This window comes from Myodes glareolus, chromosome 7 (genome assembly GCF_982192425.1).
Source record: "Myodes glareolus chromosome 7, mMyoGla1.1, whole genome shotgun sequence".
Lineage (NCBI taxonomy): Eukaryota > Metazoa > Chordata > Mammalia > Rodentia > Cricetidae > Myodes > Myodes glareolus.
The window spans coordinates 29,555,273-29,576,880 of record NC_142032.1 but is presented as its reverse complement, the minus strand read 5'-3'; the positions used below and the strand labels follow the sequence as shown (position 1 = coordinate 29,576,880).

The 21,608-nt window shown below is 44.8% G+C and overlaps 1 protein-coding gene across 2 annotated transcripts in view; it reads left to right on the top strand.

Annotated features, from left to right (window-relative positions):
* Papss2 (3'-phosphoadenosine 5'-phosphosulfate synthase 2) overlaps window positions 1-21,608 on the top strand; it is a 69,597-nt gene that overhangs the window by 39,803 nt on the left and 8,186 nt on the right. The window contains exons 3-9 of one of the 2 annotated variants that reach the window (XM_087907986.1): window positions 3,324-3,559; window positions 5,118-5,256; window positions 5,791-5,909; window positions 6,358-6,471; window positions 7,649-7,760; window positions 11,036-11,050; window positions 16,576-16,781. In XM_087907986.1, coding sequence (XP_087764112.1) covers window positions 3,324-3,559; window positions 5,118-5,256; window positions 5,791-5,909; window positions 6,358-6,471; window positions 7,649-7,760; window positions 11,036-11,050; window positions 16,576-16,781 — 941 coding nt within the window. The remainder of the gene's footprint in view (window positions 1-3,323; window positions 3,560-5,117; window positions 5,257-5,790; window positions 5,910-6,357; window positions 6,472-7,648; window positions 7,761-11,035; window positions 11,051-16,575; window positions 16,782-21,608) is intronic. The other variant, XM_087907987.1, reaches the window with a different exon arrangement.

Genomic DNA, 21,608 nt, shown 5'->3' with positions numbered 1-21,608 from the left:
TACCACATACACACCACACACACACACCACATACACACCACACACACACACACACATACACACACACACACACACATACACACACACACACACACACACCACATGCACATACACACTCGCACACACATTTTTCGAGGTACCTTTTTTAAGAAAGAAGATTGATGTGTGAAATGATTTCAAGGAACACAGTATGACACGTCACACCTAGTAGGTGTTTATTTGTGGCCTAAAGGAAGTGAAGAGCTGTGTAGATGCCGGGCAGTCAGTCATCACTCTCTTATCCATGAGCCCTGGAGTCTGGTGGGCTGTGGGGAGTCACTAGTTGTCAGTGACCATCCTTTGGCAGCACAAGATGAGACAAGTGGATCGTGACACCTTCTTCCGACTCTAAGGAGTTGCTCACAGTAGCCCCTACGCGCATTTCCTGCCACGACAAAAGGGCTTTTCCTACTTCCACAGTGAATATTTGGCAGTCTGTCGGGGTGCGGATGTTTAGAGCTAGTTCTCTGATGTCTTGATGTTTTGGAAGCCTATTCCACTGACAAACAGAATCTGTGTGAGAAGGACCCCTAGACATTTACCTCGGCTAAGGGTTGTCTTCTGCCTGTAGAAACAATTCGCTGTCATTGAGATGACCCAGTGAATGTCCCCTTTCTTGTCTTTTTCCATCCACATGTTCCAAAGCTAGAGGTTAGCGACAAACTTGCAACTAGGCCTTAACTCCTGCCACACCTTGTCTGAGTTCTTACCTGAGATAGACAGATGAGACAGCTGGGCTTCAGAAAGGGAAACCCAGGTCCAGGTTCACTATGTAGGCAGGACTTTCCGTGAAGGAAAGCACCCCAAAACAACAGCATGCTTATTTGGGCCGTGAGAGAGGTACGTGTAGAGAGACACACGTGCAATTTTCTACTCACGGGGACAGGCAAAGGTCAACCCTAACAGTAGCTCGGGAGAACACGGAGCTGGAAGCCTGCCTGGGTTTCTCCTGATGGTTTCTGTTTACTGCTGCTTGCTTGCACTGTTTTTGGTTAGTGAGACAGGGTCTCACTGTGAAGCCCAGGCTGACTCAGAATTCACGATTCCCCTGTGAAACACACCCGAGTTTGTTTGGTTTTATTTCCTTGCTATTCTTGAGTTTTTCCTGGTGCCGGTGGTTTCCTGGTTTCCTCTGCAGCTGGGATTTGCATCAAAACAACCTCATCCGTCCTCTCATGTCAAGTCAGACAATGGGCATGGAGCCCCAAGTGCCAGTGTGATGGACTTGCCTATTGCTCTGCCCGCGGTGTTCCCCTAGTTCACGCTGTGAGATGTAGTTTCTAGTAGCAGATGTATTCCCAAGGCTCCTCACCTGCTGCCCGCTTACCTTCCCTGGGTGTTTACTGGGGAAGCTCACTTCTGTGTTGAGACAGACATGTGAAATTCATGTCCTCCAATGTGCACCCTTTAAAAGAGGGGGAAAAAGAACTGGTAGGTAGCATGGGCAGAAGTGTAAAGGGTTTATCTCTTCTGACTTTTCTTCTCTGTGCTTCAGAGGTTCAAGATTGGCCTTGTAGAACAAAAGAAACCAACCACTCCAATCCACCCACATCAGCAAGGTGGCTTTGCACAGGTTATTTAACCTCTCTGAGCCCTAATCTCCTGGTTTGTAGAGTGCTAATGCATGGGCATCAATAGGCTCAGCCCAGTGCTCGCCCCTTGCTAGGACGGCAGCTCTCCAGTGTGTTACAGTACACACACAAGGGCCTGGGCACATGGCGGCCAAGATTGAAGGGAGGCCTTTGCTCTCCCACAGCTGAGGCAAATGGGAGGATAGTTCATTTCATTATTGTGATACAAGAGAACATATCAGTGAGTCGAGGTTCCTGCTTTTTGTTACCTCCAAGCTGACAAGAATTCCAAGAGGAATCTATTATTGAGATCTAATCAAAAGAAACCGCGGAGATTTTGGAGATTGCCTGAACACCATTTCTTTTATGCTCTCCTGTCAGTCAAGAGCGTGACTTTAAAAAGGGACTGCAAGCCTGGGGGGAGGGCTACTCATTTACCTCTTGCAGATTCCTTCTCTCCTTCCCCCTTTAAGTTTCCTTTCCCCTGAACTTTGTCCCAGCTTTGCTGAGACATTTTCTGCACCCTCCTTTCTCCCAGGCATCTTCTCTGCATTTTCTTGGCTTCTTGTCTTGTTTTACCCGCCCCCCCCACCTCCTTTCTCTCCAGTTTTTCCACTTCCACATTGAGTTCTGTGCAGTGGCAGCCTAGTGTCCTTGGAATAGTCCTCATGCTCAAAGATCTTTAGGACAAGTGAGGATGCAAGCTTTCCGGGGCACACTTACATCATTTGGACCTTGCACCATGGTCTCCTTACCTAGAAAATTATGGAGTGTTCTAATCAAGCTTATAGTGTGGTCGCTTGGGCATCTTGACTCCATTTTCATCTAAGGACATGAAGTGTCTTTAGATCAGAGCGTGCATATGCCTAAGAGCTCAGAAACTCTTCAGCCCTGGTCAGCATGAACACCTCTGTGTTTTAACAGCCACTTTTTTTAAATTTTATTTATTTATTATGTATACCGTATTCTGTCTGTCTGTATGCTTGCTGGCCAGAAGAGGGCACCAGATCTCATTATAGATGACTGTGAGCCACCATGTGGTTGCTGGGAATTGAACTCAGGACCTCCGGAAGAGCAGTCAGTGCCCCTTAACCTCTGAGCCATCTCTCCAGCCCTAACAGTCACTTTTGAAAACTCTTGCCGCCAATGGGCAGCAAATGGATTCTAATGCCCAGTGGCTATTCAGTGGAACCCCCGGGGGAGGTGGGCTTGCCAGTCTTCTGGGTGCCAGTCCCCTCTCCACTAAGTGCTACTGGAAGAGATAAGTCTCTGGTCACCATAGCTTTACTTTCTCAAGAGCATCCAGCATCTCAATTTGTAAGAACACCTTTCTAATCTAAAAATGTTTTCAAGCAAAACAGTACATGGCCTACGCCCTCGGGTCTCCCTATTTACAAACTCCGGTTGCTCTGAAAAACTTCCAAAATTCAAAATAAATGCAAGTCCTAGGGTTTTTCTACTCTTTCTGGTTTTAATGGTTTTTGCTTAAGACTGGAGTATTGTTAATTAAGAGTTTAGTTGTGAATAAAGGTGCCAAATAATCTCATGGTTTTTCATCTTTTGAGGGATTTTGGTGTATTGAGGCAAGCAGAGGCTAGTTTTGAACTCCTGATTCTCCGATCTGCACCTCACAAACACAGGGATCACAGGTGGTGCCTCCATTCTCGAGTTGATCATTTTTCATCTTAAGTCTGCCTTGCCTGCTCTGAACAGGTCTCTCTGGCGCTGGAAAAACAACCATCAGTTTCGCTTTGGAAGAGTACCTTGTCTCCCATGCCATCCCGTGTTACTCCCTGGATGGGGACAATGTCCGTCATGGCCTCAACAAGAACCTGGGATTCTCTTCCGGAGACCGTGAAGAGAACATCCGCCGGATTGCAGAGGTGGCCAAGCTCTTTGCGGACGCCGGCCTGATCTGCATCACCAGCTTTATCTCCCCGTTCACAAAGGTAAGGGATTTGACCCAGAGCGGGAGGCGAGGCGGCACGCCCTCGTCCTTCCTTCCTCCCTCCCTCTACTCCCTGCTACCCCGCTGTGGTGCTACTCCCGCTGGGGAGGTCTGGCTTTCACTTTCCTAGCCCTTCCTCCTCTCCTCACGTGTATGAGGAGGAGCCCTCCTCATACACGTATAAATAGCCCTCTATTTGCTATTGGTTACTAAAGAGAGTTGCCTCGTTGCCAGAAGCCAGTGAGTGCCCCAGTTGACAGGAAGCTTTTTCGGGTGACAGTCACCAGAGACATGTGGTCAGAGTTGAGTTGAGCAAGACCTCCATGGCCTGTTATTTCAGCTGTCTGAACGAATGTTTACTGGCCCAAACAGGGCAGCCGAGTTCAAAGCACCGGCTTTTGTGGACTTAGTGGGACAACCCTGGTCAGAATGTCCCTGCTTCGGTCTAAAGTTGGAAGTTTCTAGCAAAGCCTTCCTGCATTGCTAGAAAGAGCGGCAGCCCTGCTAAGAGGGAGCTGTGTTCTATAGCTTCAGCTGGTAGTTCTTCAGTGTGTTTATCCGAGTGCTATCTCTGGGCTTTCTGAAAGGACTCTGCCGGGCACACATCTCATTTTACCTGAGATTACCAAGTCCAACAGTACACTGTTTTTTCCACTGAAAATTCTCTTCCTTTGTCCTAATCCATTTTCTCTCATAATAAAACACCAGACCTGATGAATTCACAAAGATTAGAGGTTTATTTGGCTCATGACTTTGGAAGCTTTGGAACCCAAGAGTTGTCAGCACCTGCTGGCATCTGATGAGAGCTTCAGACTGCATTTCATGCAAGAAAGAGCAAGGATCAGGCTAATTCAGCCCCCAAACTCTCAACCCCAGTTATTTTGCTACATGTATCCCCAGGCTAGCCTCCTTTCTAAATATTTTTTTTTCTCAACCTTTTTTTTTTAATTTATTAGATTTTTTTTTAAAAAAATTCCAATCCAAGTTCCCACTCCCTCCCCTCCTCACATTCCACAACTCTATACACCCTCCCCCACCCCCGCCCCATCCAATCCTCAGAGAGGGTAAGGCACATTGCTTTGGGAAAGGTCCAAGGCCCTCCCTACTACATCTAGGCTGAGCAAGGTATCCATCCAAAGAGAATAGGATTTCAAAAAGCCAGTACATGCATTAGGGATAAATCCTGCTGCCACTGCCAGTAGCCCCTCAGTCTGCCCCAGCCATGCAACTGTCAACCCCATTCAGAGGAACTAGTTTGGTCCTGTGCTTGTTCCTTCCCAGTTTCTCTGGACTCCTTTCTAATTCTCAAGCCTCAGTCTCCCAAGTGCTGGTATTCAAGTTGTGCCTGTGCCCCCACCCCATATCCCACTGTTTGCTTTTGAGGGGAAAGGGAGGGAGTCTCTTGTAACCCAGGCTTGACCTTGAACTCACTTCGTATCCAAGTCTATTCTTGAACCTCTTGATCCTTCTGCTTCTTCTCCCCTAACACTGGGACTATGGGCATGCCCCTCCTCCACTCCTGGCTCTATTTTCACAATTTTAAACACGCTCTGTTTCAGGATCGCGAGAATGCCCGCAAAATCCACGAATTAGCAGGACTCCCGTTCTTTGAGATCTTTGTAGACGCGCCTCTCAACATCTGCGAGAGCCGGGACGTGAAGGGGCTTTACAAACGGGCTCGAGCTGGAGAGATTAAAGGTGCGCAGAGTAGGCAGCAGCCCCTTGGACAGCTTCTTACCCTGCCAGTCTTCTTGAATCTGTCCTTAGTTATCTGGCTGTAGTTACGGACCCTGTATCCCAATTGCAGAAAGTACACACTTAGGACAGCGTGGTGCATTCAGAGTGTCCGTGGGCTTACTAAAACATGGGGGTTTAATCCTTGAAAAACCGTCAACTCAGGCAGATGGAGTGAAGTTCAGAGAAAGAATGCACATGAAGCCCAGACTGGATTTACAAACTGGTCTCATTGAGGAGGAGTCCTTGCTTTCCTTTTGTATTCCCATCAGCAGCAGAAGGCTTGGTTTCTGCCAGATATCATGGCAATCTTGAGACTCTCTACACTGAAAATACGACTGTATACTTTCTTATCTGTAGCCAGAGAATGGCAGTTTAAACCTTTCAGTCACAAATCACATTTTCCGTTTAACATATTATTACTGCATGCATTATGTCTCATTGACTGATAACATTCTTCCACGGGCACAGATATGATTGAGATCTTATGCCCTGCAGGGTTTACAGGCATCGATTCTGATTATGAGAAACCCGAAACTCCAGAGTGTGTGCTGAAGACCAACTTGTCTTCAGTTAGTGACTGTGTGCAGCAGGTGGTGGAGCTTCTGCAAGAGCAGGTAGGAGTGTGTGTGAGTGCACATGTGTGTGTGTGCGTGCGTGTGCATGTTGTGTGTTGTGCATGTGTGTATATGTGTGTGCATGTGTGTGTGCATGTGTGTATGTGTGTGTGCATGTGTGTATGTGTGTGCGTGTATATGTGTGTGCATGTGTGTGTGTACATGTGTGTATGTGTGTGCATGTGTGTATGTGTGTGTGCATGTGCGTGTGTGCATGTATGTGTGTGTGCATGTGCATGTGTGCATGTGTGTGTGTGTGCATGTGCGTGTGTGCATGTATGTGTGTGTGCATGTGTGTATGTGTGTGTGCATGTGCGTGTGTGCATGTGTGTATGTGTGTGTGCATGTGCGTGTGTGTGTGTGTGTTGAAAGATAACCCGAGTTTCTTTATGAAAACCCTCCCCTTACCATTCGCAATTGTAATTATTGCAACTCCATTGCATCGCAGAACATTGTACCCCACACCACCATCAAGGGCATCCATGAACTCTTTGTGCCAGAAAACAAGATTGATCAGGTCCGCGCTGAGGCTGAGACCCTCCCGGCATTATCAATTACCAAGGTAAGAGAGTACAGACTGGCCAGAGGGAGTCAGGGTTAGTATCTGATGTTATAAACTATTATACAACTCCTCTCTAAAACTACCTTTATTTATACGCTTGGTATATGCCCTCTGATGTGTGTGTGTGTGTGTGTGTGTGTGTCAGGCTGCATGGGTAGAGTGTTCCATGTTCAGGAATCAGACTCAAGTTAGCAGGCTTAGTGGCGAGCCCTTTAACCCACTGAGCCATGCCGCAGGCCCTACCATTTCTTTGGACCGTAAGAAATATCCGGCAAAGGTGAGTCTATGAAGACATCCCCACCCTCTCACCTACTCTGAGGAAACTTCTCACAAAGGTCAGGTAGAAAAGCTGACTAGGAAAGCAGCAGCCAGATTTGCATAGGACAATGTGCATGGCTCCCCTATACCTCAATATGTTGAAATACCTCTATATGATGAAATAGGGGCAGGGTGCTAGGGATGATTTGTTAGCAATGGCTGAATAAGTTTATCCTGGATGTGAATGCTTCTTGGGCAATGGTGAAGCAATGATATGTGGGGGTGAGGGGAGACACCAAAAAAGCAACCAGATCTAAAACAATATGGGCTGTTCTGCTGTGTGTCTATCACCGTGAAGAGCATGCTCTTGTGGCTAAAACTGACTGCCACCTCTGTAAAATGACAGGCAATGTCGGCCTTACCATAGAATCAATGACTTGCTTAATTCAGTCAAATGACCAGCAAATTCCTCTCATGATAAAGCCCAACAAACCTTTATTGTTGTGTGTGTATATATATATATATATATATATATATATATATATATATATATATATATGTGTGTGTGCACGGGCGTGCGCACACATGCAGGCGTGACAATGATTTTTTAAATTATGCATTAAAATTGAATTTTTTAAATTTTTAATTAAAATGAAAACTCCTTAATTTTAATTCTGTTGCACAGTTACAACTGAAAGTCTTTAATCTCAATTTGGAATCCTATGATCACCCTTTTATAGGAACGTTCTAGACTGACACATAGCTGATCCTTGAATCAGAAGTCCATAGAGTTGAAGTGAGAATGTCTAAAACACAGAAGGTTCTTTCCACACCCTCCTGCCAACTGAATAGGGAGACGAACCTGGGGCCTGAGAAAGAGAGGTGATGGACATGCGGCCTTGTTCCTTGTGTTTTCCAGCTGGATCTGCAGTGGGTGCAGATTCTGAGTGAAGGCTGGGCCACTCCCCTCAAAGGTTTTATGCGGGAGAGGGAGTACCTGCAAATTATACACTTCGACACTCTGCTGGACGGTATGTTTTCCGTTGCTTCTTACTGCTTATTAAAGAAAAATCCCTCTCTTACAAGTCTGCACATGGACAGGACTGTTAGCCCCTGGTTTGTAGATAGTATCGTGACAATATTTAGACGGTTTACAGAGTGTCCCTGCTGCTGTGTCTGCTTCCATTTTTAGGATTTTTTTTTCATTCTCTAAAGATTTATTATTTAAAGCCAAGTTGCGGTGAAATGAAGGCTTTACTTGTACGCAAAGCTAAGGAAAGGTTCCAACTCTGAGCGCCCCCCCCCCCATCCTTTGCTGGGTCTGGTTGTCAGAGGCTCCATTCGAGGGCACCCAGGAGCAGCCCAGCCCAGCTTACTGATTCGCATTGCTCCCACCGCATGGTGTCTACTCGCCTTGATGGCTGTGGAGTCTTTGTTGCTTGAACCCTCACCTGGCAAACAAGAAGATGGGTTCATCCTCTGCACCTTGACAAGGGAATGTGATGGTGACCTTTTAGCCACAGGCTAACGGCTTCTGAAAAAAGTAGTCTGATCCAGGCCAGAAGCAAGGGCTTGCTGTCCAGAACTGCAGGCTGTTCTCTAAGAATATCCTTCCTGGAATCCCCTGAGGCCCTCAGACATGGCTTCTCTGTTTCATGGGGAAATGACAGCCAGCTAGGGAAGAGGTGTTGACAGAATCACACCGATTGTTTAATCCTGGGCAAAGCTTCAGGCCTATGGGGAAGCAAGGGCCAAATCAGATACGCCGTCTTTGGAAAGAGACTCTGGGGCTTATGCTGCTGCCTAGGGAATGACCTAGAAACAGAATTCTTAGATTGTCTCTAACACAGTCATTCCTCGGCTGTAACTGCGCATGTCCCACAGCCTGAAGCCTTGGTTTCTCAAATTAACAAGCTAAAAAGCACCCTTGAAGTCTAGCTTGCTGTAGCAGGTACTGTGTCATTTGCTTTCTATAAAATCCCTGGAAATGACCCACTTCTCAGATGAGAAACACTGAGCTCAGGATAAATGACTTGCTCACGTTCACATTGCTTCGAAGTAAGGCCCCAAGACCAGATTCTGCTGCCCCTTCTACTTCAGACTGCTCTCCCAATGGACGTCAGAAGGCCAGGATGCCTAACCAAGGAAATGAGACATGTATCTTAACATCTGAATTTTGACACATGCCGAGCACAGCCGCATCAAGGACATGTGGCTGGACTCGGCAGCCAGTCATATCCAAGAAGTTAGCTAGGTGTGAGCATCCAGGCTGGAGATGTGACCGTGGGACAAGGGACCACCTGGAAAGAAGAAGGCTCAGTCCAAAGAGCACCTTGTACGAGAATTTCTCCATAAAGAAAGATGCCTAAGTGGTAGGTAGGGCTGCTGGGGTCAATACCAATGGAAGTGAAGGGTCCTTAGCCTGAGATCCAGGCCTGCAGGGTGGCGGAGCAAAAGTCATCTCATGTCTTGTTTAGAGAAAGGGGTGAAAGGAAATGCTCCTGTTCTGAGCTCGTGGCTTTTGCTGGATCGTTCAGAGCATCTGTGACTCCAGAGATGAGCTCCAGATCCAGACGGTCTGGGTGACTCAGAAAATAGCTCTCGGCTTTTTCTTTCCCATCATTTCCGTTTTATTTCATTTCTGTTTCCTTTAAGCCCCCCAGCCTGACTGCTCGAGTCCCCTAGTTCCAAATCCCTGCCTGCTTTTGCAACCCCAGTTCTTTCGAAAACCTAAACCCCTGTGTTTGTCGGAGTTCCTGGGGTGTGTTTCCTGTGTCCCCACATCAAGTCCACAACCACTGGCTACTTGCCGCGCGGATTTCTGCTCTCACAGCCATTCAGACACCGAAGTTCTTAACACCACTGCTCGTGACTAGGGAAACGTTCACTCTCTCTGTGCTAACCTCGGATGCAGACTCCCTAGGAGGTTGCTCATGCCTCACATGAGTACTCTGGTAATCCACACAGATCGTTGTAGCCCAAGGCTCCAGTGTGGCTATCGTAGTAAGGGTTCAAACTGGAAGTTTGAGCCCTGGGAGCATACAGGGTTCCTCTAGTTGCTGTGGACAGAGAGGTCCTAAAGAGAGAGTGAGCTCATGTGGCAGACAGGACAGCTTCTCTGAGGCCAATGGCAGAAATGGCTTTTTTACCATTATCGTTTTAAACCAAAGCACTTTGAATTTCCCAGGCTGCAGCATCTGAAGCCAGCCATTTGAGGCTTTACGCTTCCCATGCCATAGTCTCCTTGAAGTATATACCTGGTGTGATGCACTGAGAAAACAGTTAAGACCCAGATCGTTTCTATGTATTATATATTATTTTTATATTATAAATTCACATATAATATATATATGTTAATATATGACATATTATATATCATTATGTTACATAGTATATATAATATATGTACAAATCAGAAGATGTAGCAAGATATCTCACCCTGCCTCTTATAATGTATTTTGTTAGCTTTAATTTTCTGAAAGGTTCACATTTTACCCTGAGTCTAAAAATGTAATCAGTCTGTTTAGGACAAAGTCAAAACTGAACAATCCCCCCCAGAGCAACCATTCGTTGGTGTTTGTGATATTTATGAGTGACCACTTTCACATCCTGTCTTCTGTCACCTATCTCCCTGGAAGGGCAGGTCCAGGGCTGTCACAGGCCCTCCTAGCATAGACGTCACTGGTGTTGGCCGAGAGCCGCTGAGTGGGATGGAGACAACTCCATTATTTAAAATCTTCATCGTGAGCCTTCCAGGCAGGAATAAGGGTCCCTACATACATTTGGTGTAGGTGACCCCATTTAACCTGCATGAAGATGTTTGGTCTTTGGGAGATGGTAAATGTTAGAAAGGGCAGAAACCTCACTTGACTTTGCATTCAAATCTATGATCTGATGACTTCAACCCTGTGTATTTTCCGAGGCTCACCAGTGGGTCCTTTAGGCATCTGGGTTTCTACACTCTAGGACCTGTTTGTGACTTCACTCTCCCAAAGCCTGGTTTGGAAACCATTTGGCAGTCTTCCCGAAATCAAAAGAGCAACTAACATGTCTTATAATTATTTCAAGTAGATCATCCTTTTGAACCATGTTTTTAGAGTGCATTGAACAATAATCCACAAAAAATTATATTGCCATATGTTTGGTGTCTTGTGCCTGTTTTTAGAAATTGCATAAGAAGGAGCTGAGAATATTTGCATGTTGCATATATGAAATACATAACAGAATTGTGTTCCTTGATATTGTTTCTTCAAGATTCTCGTAGTGGCGACCTGAAAACATGTTTCTTATGTTTGTATTTCCCTAGGCATGACCCACCGTGGTATGTACTTCACCCTCCGAGTAGTTAAATTATTATAATTAGATATGTTATAGTAATTTTTTAAAAAATTATTAAGGATTAATTTTTAAAAATCCAAATTAACCAGTTGGAATTGTTCAGTTCATAATCCAACCAGCTATAGTAAAATGATACCACAATGTTCTGTTTATTCAAGTACAAGTGACAGAAGATTTCTGGCTCGGGTGGAACAGTTATTCATAATGTCGAGTTTGGCTAACATAAGCAAACTCTGTTTCTAAATTATCATTGCACATTTTGTTCCTGAATTCTTTTAAATTTATGATTGTCTAATGACTTTTGTCCCCTTTTAGTTTCAGAAATTTGAAATTAAATGTTTACGTCATACTTACAAAACATTTTTAGTCAATAAGAAATTCACTTTAGATTCGATTTAAAATAAATATATCTGGTTGGACTGTGTACGATCATTCCTTGTTTGTTTGCAATGTATGATTATGCATGGACTTAATTGCAAGCTATCATAATTGATAGTTACAGAAGTGAAAATAAATATAGTCTTACCTGAGACTATAAATTTCCACATTGGACAAGAATGAAGTAAAATTCCAGACATATCACTTATCATGCATATTATTTTTATCATTTTTTCCTTTAAAAAGCCTAATTATATAATAATATTAATTTCATTTTTTGGAACGAAGAAGTCTATGCAACCAATAAGCAGATGTACAATGCTAAAGAGAAAAGGACTGACAATTGTTTAAAGCAAAATAAAAAGTATTCAATTAGATAGGAAATTATCTGTTGGATGTCCTATGGTTAAAAACAACAATAATCTTCCAAAATGAAATAAAGCATAATAAAATAATGCAACTCTCAACAGAGCTGAAGCACACGAAGGGAAAGGCCACAGAGGATGCTCAGCATGGCTCAACTGTTGGAAATGCTTATTATCAAAAAACTAGAGGGTTGGAGAGATGGCTCAGTGGTTAAGGGCACTTATTGCTCTTGCAGAGGAGCACCCACATGGACGCTAACAACCAACTCTAACTCCAGTTCCAGAGAGCCTGACACCCTCATCTGGTGCCCTTGGGCACTGCACACATGGTACAAAGGCATACACGCAGGCAGAGCACCCATACATATAAAATTATTATTTTTTGTAGAGAAGGGGCTGTCGACAGTGTCGACCTCAGTGGTTAAGGGCATGTGCTGTTCTTGCAGAGGGTGGGAGTTTGAGTCCCAGCACCCATGTTGAGTAGCTCACAACCACGTGCAACTCTAGCTCCAGGGGGGTCCCAGTGCCTGTTGCTACCATGGACACTTGCATTCACCTGCCCATACCAACACACAGATATTCATAATTTAAAAATAAAAATAAATCTTTTACAGAAAAGTAGAGAAAAAGGTTGGAACTGTAGTTAAGTGGCTGAACACTTGCCTCCAATGCATGAAGCCATGAGTTCAAACCCTACTACTGCCAAAACAAAAAACAAACGAACAAAAAAAGAGGAGTATAGACAGATAATAGGGAACCAAATAAGCAAGCCCATGCCCATGAAGAGTTGCAGTCTCAGGCATATGGGAACAGTCGATATTATTCCTTAGCAGGACTCCAGCCTTGTGGTCCCACAGGCGAGTCCTTTATCCTGCATCACTGCGGATGTTCATTAGAGCAGTATCTGCAGCTGGAAACAAAGTGTCCTTGGGATATCAGTGTTGCCAGCAGGGCTGCAGGCGGGGCTAGGCTTCCTGACAACTCCCTTTGACCTTTGCTTTGCAGTTTGCTTTATTTCGGTTTATTCAAGTCTCTGTCAGCAGAACTGAGCATTGCTCTGCTTACAGTCTCTCATCAGTGGAGTGGTCAGTATGCAACCCACAGAGAGCATGTTTTCTCTTTAGAACTGGAGCATCCCTGAATGTGTTTCTCTTGGTGAACCTACCCTTTCCTGGGAGATTCAGTTGTGGTTCATCACAGACTTCTATTAATATCGCATTTTACAAAGTGTGTTTCCCCAGAAACCTGGGGAGGTGCACGCCGCTAACTCGTCTTTCAAGAACTCCCCACTTTGAGTCTGAGGTTTTCTGCAAACGATCTAGGTGCTCTGGCTTCTAGTGAACTTTGAAACGGAATTACTTTAACAACAAAATCATCCTGTATGCCACCTAATTTGCAATCTTGAAAGGTGTCTACTATACATTGCAGACTTTTATGGCAGACTGGATGTCTTTATTGCTGGCAGTTGCTGTCTGACCCATGACATTCTTTACTAACTGAGCGAGCTGAAGAGGAAAAAGTGGTACACCGGCAACTGGGTTCATAGCTGTTGGGGAGTTTTACATCCCATAGGAACACCACTCAGATCTTCACAGGTCAGAAGCAATCTAAGTGGGCTTGACAGTTCAGGACTCCATTGACTTACATTTTCTCACACCCACAAAAAAAGTCAGAGTATTCTTTGCCCCTGGAGGCTCTCCCACTTGATCTTCCTTTCATTCTCTCCCAAACTCCAGCCGAACACTGTGTTCCCTAAACCACAGCCCTCAGGCTTCAACTCTGAGTACAGCTGAGAAGGGCAGACTAGTCACAACTTGGAGCATGCTTACAAAAGGAAACGAAAGGGGTCATAGCCTTAATTTTTTTCACAGTATCTGGCATCATTAAGAAAGGAGAAACTGTTTTATGCTTTTAAGCCTCAAACTGGAAAACAACTACATTTTTTTTAACTGTTTTATCTAAAAATTCTTCAATATGTTCATACTTATTTTGGTGGGTGGGGGGATGGTGGGTGGATCATCAGAGACCCAGGGAGAGCCTCAGCCCAGGCTAGCTTCAAACTCACTATTATAGTACAGGATGCTGTTGAAGTCATGAACATCCTATCTCTGCTTCCCAAGTTCTGGGATGATAAGCATGGTTACTATACCTGACTGCTGTTCATATTAAAATAACAGCAAACCCTTCACTGGTCTCGTGGCACAGCCTGTGGTTCCAGGGTTTGGGAAGCTCTATCAGCAGTGCAAGGTCATCCTCACCTGTCAGTTCTAGGGCAGCCTGGGCTGTGAGGGACTCCATCTCAGAAACAAAATAACAACAAAATAAACCCCACAGTGGTTAAAGCCTCTTATTCACTCACACACACATAGACATTGTTGGAGATATACCTCAGTGGTACCCTGCTTGCCTAGCATGTAAACGGCCTTGCGTTAAATCTTCAACTTCACTAAAACGAATACACGCATACAAGCACAGGCACATACATACACGTATAACCCTTATCAGGAAACATGTGAGATACCTGTGGAAGTTTTGATCACTATAGTGAGATACTTCTATGAATTTGTATTTTTAAGCTTATTTTAAAATACTTGTCTGTGTGTGTGTCTGCACATGAGTACAGGGGCCCACGGAAGCCAAAGGTCATTCTCTGATCCCCTGGAGCTGGAGTTACAAGTGGTTGTGTGCTGCCTGATGCCAGTCTTCTGCAGCAGCGAATGTACTCCTGATTGCTGAGGCATTTCTGCAGCACACTACATTTTTAAATGTATCTTCTTGAGTGTGTGTGTGTGCATGCGTGTATGAGTGTGTGTGTATGTGTATGTGTGTGCGTGTATGAGTGTGTGTGTGTGCGTGCATGTATGAGTGCGAGTGTATGAGTGTGTGTGTGTGTGTGCGTGTGCGTGCATATATGAGTGTGTGTGTTGTTTTCCATTGGCTCAGTGATTATGGAACCTAGCAAGATCAAAATCTGAAAGGTTAGCCTGTAGGCTGGAGACTCAGAGGGAGAGGTACAGCTTCAGCCCAGTCTGCCTGCTACCTGAATTGTCTCTTCTGGGAAAATGGGTCTCTTTTCCACACGCCTTTCATTGATTGAATAAGACCTACTCACTTTGTGGAGAATGGTCTTCTTTATCCAGGACCTGCTGATTTTTTCCTTTTTTTGATTTTTTTTGTTTGTTTTTTGTTTTTTGAAACAGGGGTCCTCTGTAACTTTGGAGCCTATCCTGGAACTAGCTCTTGTAGACCAGGTTGGCCTCGAACTCACAGAGATCCACCTGCCTCTGCCTCCCAAGTGCTGGGATTAAAGGTGTGCGCCACCACCAACGGCCAAGACCTGCTAATTTAAATGTCAGTCTCATCTAAAAGAAAAATTCACAGAAACACTGAGGATATTTGTTCAAATGTCTGGGTACCATGGACCAGTCACGTCAACACATAAAGTTAACTGCTAGTTCCTGTATCTGGTGTTTATAAGTTTTCCTTTCTTTTCTTCTGTCCAAGCTACTGACTTGTTATGAAGATGTGGCTTCTCTGAACAGCCAATCTTGTAGCCTCTGTGTCACACACAGAGGAATTAGGGCAGCCAGCTTCCTCGAAATGTCTTTTAGCGTCTCAGTAGAGACAAGATGGCTTTAGTCGCTAGAGAAAGTGCACATGTTTAGTAGAGTTTAATTAGTGGCTTTGTATCATTTTTGACTTCCACATTCCTTTTAAAGATTTACACATTTTTATTATATATAATAATGTTTTGACTGCATGTATGCCTGTGTACCTCATGCATGCAGTGCCTATGAACGCCACATGAGGGCGCCTGATTCTCTGAAACTGGAGTTACACCTGGTTGCCAGCTGTTGCGTGGGGGCTGAAAACCAAATCCTTGCTCTTAACCACAGAGCATCTCTCCAGGCCCTTTGCTCAAGTGTTTTGAGTGATGGTTTTAATTGTAGCTGAGTCAGCAAGACGGTGATCCCAGACAAGTGGGATGAGCAGTCTCTTTAAACATTTGAAGATAGAGCTGCATCTGGACCAGCATGACCATCAAGGGGTTGCTTGTCTGGGGTGTGAGCTTTGTGGGGCTTCTGTTGTTGTTGTTGTTTTGTGTTCCACTTTTTCTTTTCAGTTCATTTATGCTGGTAATGCCCAACACGGACACAGGTTCATTTCCAAGAACAAGTAGAGCTTTCAGGTTGACCAATCTTTATTTGGTTTTTTAAAGACTTTGGGAGATGTCTCAGTGGTATAAGAATATTTGCTGCTCTTCCAGAGGACCCAAGTTCAGGCCCAAGCATCCATGTTAGGAGGCTCCCAACTGTCTAAATCTCTAGCTTCAGAGGTCAGAGGATCTGAAGCCCTCTTCTGGTCTCTGGGTGTACCCATATGCGCGTGCACATGCGCATGTGCACACACACACACATACACACACACTAAATAAATAAATAACTTTAAAACAACATCAACAATAAAAGACTTTACTCCTCACAGTGCACTAGGGTCAGGACCAAGGTTTTAAGAAGGCGAGCCATATCTCCATCCTGCCCCCAAAGCCCTCAAAGGTAACTTACTGAGGTAACCTATCTCAGGGACTGGTCAAGGAGTTCTCATCCCAGCCTTAGAGAAAGCAGAGGAGCAGCATGTCTGTGCAGGACCTGGGGCCTGATGCCCCAGCACAGGCTTTGGAAGGAGGACTGTACACATGCTAACCATCCCTGACGGATGCTCTCCCTGGACCTGGCACTCACACGGCCTGTGGGTCTTTCCATAGACGGGGTCATCAACATGAGCATTCCCATCGTACTGCCTGTTTCTACGGATGACAAGGCGAGGCTCGAAGGGTGCAGCAAGTTCGCCCTGATGTATGAAGGCCGGAGGGTGGCCGTGCTCCAAGACCCTGAGTTCTACGAGCACCGGAAAGAGGAGCGCTGCTCCCGTGTGTGGGGGACATCCACTGCAAAGCACCCCCATATCAAAGTAAGTACAAAACCTTTGGGAGGACGTTTTAAAAGAAGGGGGTGGGGGTAGGTTTGTGTGTGTGTGGGTATATAATTACACAGATCAGAGGTCAGAGGACAACCTTGGGTGTCCTTTCTCAGGGTGCATGCCTTCAACCTTCTGTTCGAGACAGGACCTTTGGCTGACCTGGCACTTTGCCAGGCAGGCCAGACTAGCTTGCCAGCAGGCTTTTGACAGTCTTCCTGTCGCTGCTTCTCATCTCGCTGCCACAGAGACTAGAGACACATGCTGCTGCTGCACCTGGCTTTTTATATGGGTCCTAGGAGATAGGACTCAGGTCCTCGCACTTCTGAGGCAAGCATTTTATTAGTTGAACCATCTCCCCAACTAGAAATTCTTATTTTTATTTTTGGTATATGTCCGTATGTGCTATGTATGTTCATGTGTATGTTCATGAGAGTGTACATGCATGTGGAGGGCGGAGATTGACAAGGGGTATTTTCTTCGGTTACTCCCCACCTGAGTTTTTGAGATAGTGTCTCTCGGTATAGCTGGAGCTCACCAGTATGGTTAAGTTAGCTATCCAGTGAACTCCAGGATTTGCCCATCTCTGCCTCCCAGGGCTAGGATTACAAGGACATGCTATTGCACCCAACTTTTTTACGCGGGTACTGGGGATCCAAACTCAGGTCCTTTCTCGTGTTTATGCAGCAAGACCTTTATTGCCTGAGCCACCTCCCCAAATTCATGGTGGAGTAAGAAATATTTTTCTGAAACCAGATACGATGGGCCAAGCCTCTGAATTCTAATACGAGGGAGGGCAAGGCAAGATCAGAGGTTAGCCCCAGTTAAATAGCTAGATTAAGGCTAGGCTTGGTTACAGAAGACTCTGCCAAAAAAATAAAAAATAAAAAGGCATTTTTGTTTGAAAGCTGGTCTTAATCTCCTAAGTTATCATATCCTGTGGCTGAAGCATCCTTAGCTAAATAGAACTAGGCAGATAATAGTCTAGTACCTTGAGTAAAAGATCAAAATTATGAGCTAGCTAGAGCTTGCAGTCCTGTCCGTAATGAACCCAAGCAACCCTTGAAAGCAACTCAGAGTTTATGTTCTCTAGCCAGTGAAGGGGGGGTCGATGACATCTTTCTATAAACAAAGATCAGTACACACAGTGGCTAAGTTCTGAGAAAAAAGATACTGAGTTCTCATCAGCGCTGTTCACCTAACTAGGGTCATTCAGTTCTCTCCGCCCGGAAGGCAAATCAGATTCCTCAGCAGCTTCTAACTGCAGTTGGTAGTGAGGTGGGAGTGAGGAGGTATTAGGGAGAGCCACGGGATACAGTCCATTTCCCACACAATTCTGTGAAACGGAATGAAAATCCATTCTTCATCGAGACACAGGAATAAGGGTGGAAGTACAGAGAGATATTACCAATCTAATTTGACCTCTTCAGTTCCCCAGCTTGGTTAGCATTCAAGATCACAGTAACATCATGAGCAGCCAATCCCACAGACTCTCAAGGACCCTGTGATAGACCAAGTATATCATCCTTCATTTCTCTTTTGACAAAAAGATGAGGCCAAAACATGTTGAACAGCTTTCCCAGCCCTATGACCTTTCAGGAAAAATATTTCCATTGTGAAATGTTACAAGATAGAAAAGACTTTCTCAAGGCCCAGTTAGCAGCCTTTGAAGCCTTCTTCACCTGAACAGAAGAGCTCGGGAGGCAAGGGGAGCAGCTTTTCCACTTACTGAACATAGCCATCAGCCTTCAAGATAGCCAGCTCTCGCCTTTCTGCACAGGCAAGTTAAAGTCATTTGGGCAGTCTCCCCCTTCCCTCCCACCCCACCCCCCAGAGTCTGGCAGAAGGTCTTTGAGATAGCTGCTCCGGGAATATTACATTCAGGCCTTCGATTACATCTCTGATCATTTCTTTGATGATTGTAATCACACAGGCTTTGGGACCTTATCTTTTTTCAGGGGCCCAAAGAATAACAGCCTATCATTATCTCTGCTCAAAGATTTCTTCTCTTTGGGTCTAACAACTTAACATCCACATGACTTGCAGTAAAGGCATAATGCCTCAGATAATGCCTAGGGGACCTGAGTGACTATGTCTCTTCATCTTGTCTTGCAATATATGTCAGCAGTTGTGGTAGGCTTCTTAGAAGCCAGGGAGAGTGGAGGTGTACCCTGTGTCTTTGAGAGTATTGTCAGCGACTCTACACTGTTGGCCATTAGAGGAACTGATATAAGAAACCAATTTCATAGATAACCAGAGAGAAAGCATTCACCGCCCCCCCATATATAAGCTGTGGGTAATTCTAAGTCACCGCAAGTGCTGAACCTTCCTTCCTGAGAGTCAGGCATAGTTCTCGGGAGAGTCAGAGCATCTTAGACACAGAGAACCTTTGGAGAGCCCAAATGATACCAAGAGAGTAGTTTCAGCATCACTCTTCACAGATGTGGTTCTCCTGTGGGTGACCCAGAACTCCTTTCAGTCGTCAAAACAGTCCAGTGCAGGGTTGGCCCACGGAGTTCGGAGTGTTATGAAACCTAGTGATCTGTGTCAACTCTGAAACGAAATTCTAAGAGGTGAGGGGAAAGTCATGTACAGGGCTAATATTTGAAAATGTGAATCTGTAATGGTTTGTCTGAGGACAGAGATTAGAAAGGAGGCCATGGAAACAGAGCCAAGCCCATTGCCCAGTTGCGGCCATGGTTTCTCAAGCTCAGCACGGTATGTCTTTGTTGTTGTTGAAGGCGGTTCTGCGGCGCACGGGAGAGCCAGCTGCATCCTTCCCTGCAGTAGATTCCAGATGTAGCACACCCTTTCCCACTCCACTTGTGGCAATAAATTAACTGGAGATATTAGGTGTGACAAAAATCACACTAGCTTAACTTTTCATCCTCTGAATTTCTCTGGGATGCAGTCATTGTAAAAAAAAAAAAAAAAAAAAAAAAAAAAAAAAAAAAAAAAAAAAAAAAAAAAAAAAAACCACCTCAGTGATTGGCTGAAATGGGGAGGCTGAGCCAGGGCAACACATTGCCACCTTCTTCTTTCTACTAGGTATTTTATGAGTAAGTTCTCTCAGTCACCCTTGCTACTGTATCAACGTTTTAGGTATTCATTTTGGCCTTGTGCAGATGAAATCGTACATAATTTGCTTTTTTGTGGCTTACTGCACTTTCCCTGTCCTCGGAGTTATCTGTGTTGTGATTGTCTTTCCGTGGCTGCCCTGCTCTCAGGACTGTCTATGTGGAAACACTAGGCAAGATTTTTTTTTATGTGTTCCCATGCTGCCCGTGTCTTTTCTGTATCCATTCATCCACTGGTGGACGTTTGGGTTGCCAAGAACAAAAGGAGATTTGGGTGTGCAATCTCTCCTCAAGAAGAAAGACTGCTGAATCAAAAGGTTCTTCGAAGTTTTCTTTGGCTCTTTTGTTGAAACACCATACTGTTTTCCACAGTAGTTTCATCTGTTTAGAGCCCAGGGCATAAGGGTTCTTTCTAGTTCCTCTCCATCCTCACCAATACATACTTCCTGAGTTTGTTTGTAAAAATGGCCATCCTAATGGGTATGCCACCTTTTCTCATTTGGATTTCATTTGCTTTACAGCTGTTGGTAGTGGGCTACTCATGTGCTTTGGCCATCTACAGAGCAAGTTTGGAGACATGTCTACTCAAGTTCTTTGTTCAGCCTTTTGTTTCTGTGCTGTTTCTGTGTGTTCTTGAGGGGGGGGGGGTGTGAGTCTGTGGCCATCAGAGAACAACTTGTCTCCAAGGTATCAAGCTCATCATACTTGAATTCTCACTGTACATACGGAGCTGGCTCACTAGCTCTGCCTTGTGAATTGTGAGCTACTTTGTTTATCCTTGCTCTGGAGGAGCTTTTCTGTTCTTTGTAGGAGACATGCTCTCACTATGTACCCCAGGCTTGTCTCAAACTCCAAATCCCTGCCTCAGCCCCGAGTGCTGATGTTACAGGCATGTGCCACGACATCCAGGTTGTAGGAATGGTCCCTTGCGATGTCATAGGATTTGGAATAGTCATCTCATCCTACGTACACATTCACCCTGTTAATTGTCTTTTAGTTCAAAGGAAGTTTTCAGTTCAGGGTAGTCCCAGCTTTCGAATTTTGCTTTTGTAGTCTGTGTTTTTGGTGCGAAAGTCAATAAACCACTGCCAACCAACCCCAGTGTTATGAAGCCTTGTTCCCTTTTTCTTTTCTTCTTTCCTTTCTTTCTTCTTTTTTTTTTTTTGCGCGGGGGGGGGGGGATTGAGACAGGGTTTCTTTGTAACTTTAGTACCTTTAGTACCTGTTCTGGAATTCCCTCTGTAGACCTGACTGGCCTCGAACTCACAGAAATCCGGCTATCTCTGCCTTCTTGAGTGCTAGAATTAAAGGCATGCACTACCTCTGCCCAGCCCCTTTCTTTACATAAGCAGTTTATAATTTTGGGTCTTCTATGTATGCCATTAATCCATTTTAACTTTTGCACATAGAATATGGGTCATTTCATCCTTTTTCATGTGGGTATCTACTTTCCTCAACATATTTGTTCAACAGACTGTACTTCTCCCCAGAGAGTGACCTTGGCATCCTTGTCAGAGGTCTTTCAAGAAAATGGATAACTATCTATTTCGCACTATATGCCTGGATTTTGCTATACTTTGCTGCTCAGTGGATTTTCTTTTATCTTTAAAGCAGGTATAATGGAGGCTGCATCTGTGGGTGATTTCCATGGAAACTGTGCTAAACAATAAATAATTACATGGTAGAAAACCAAACAACTTTTCCTCCAAGAGCCTTGGAGTTCTAATGATAACAACACAAAATA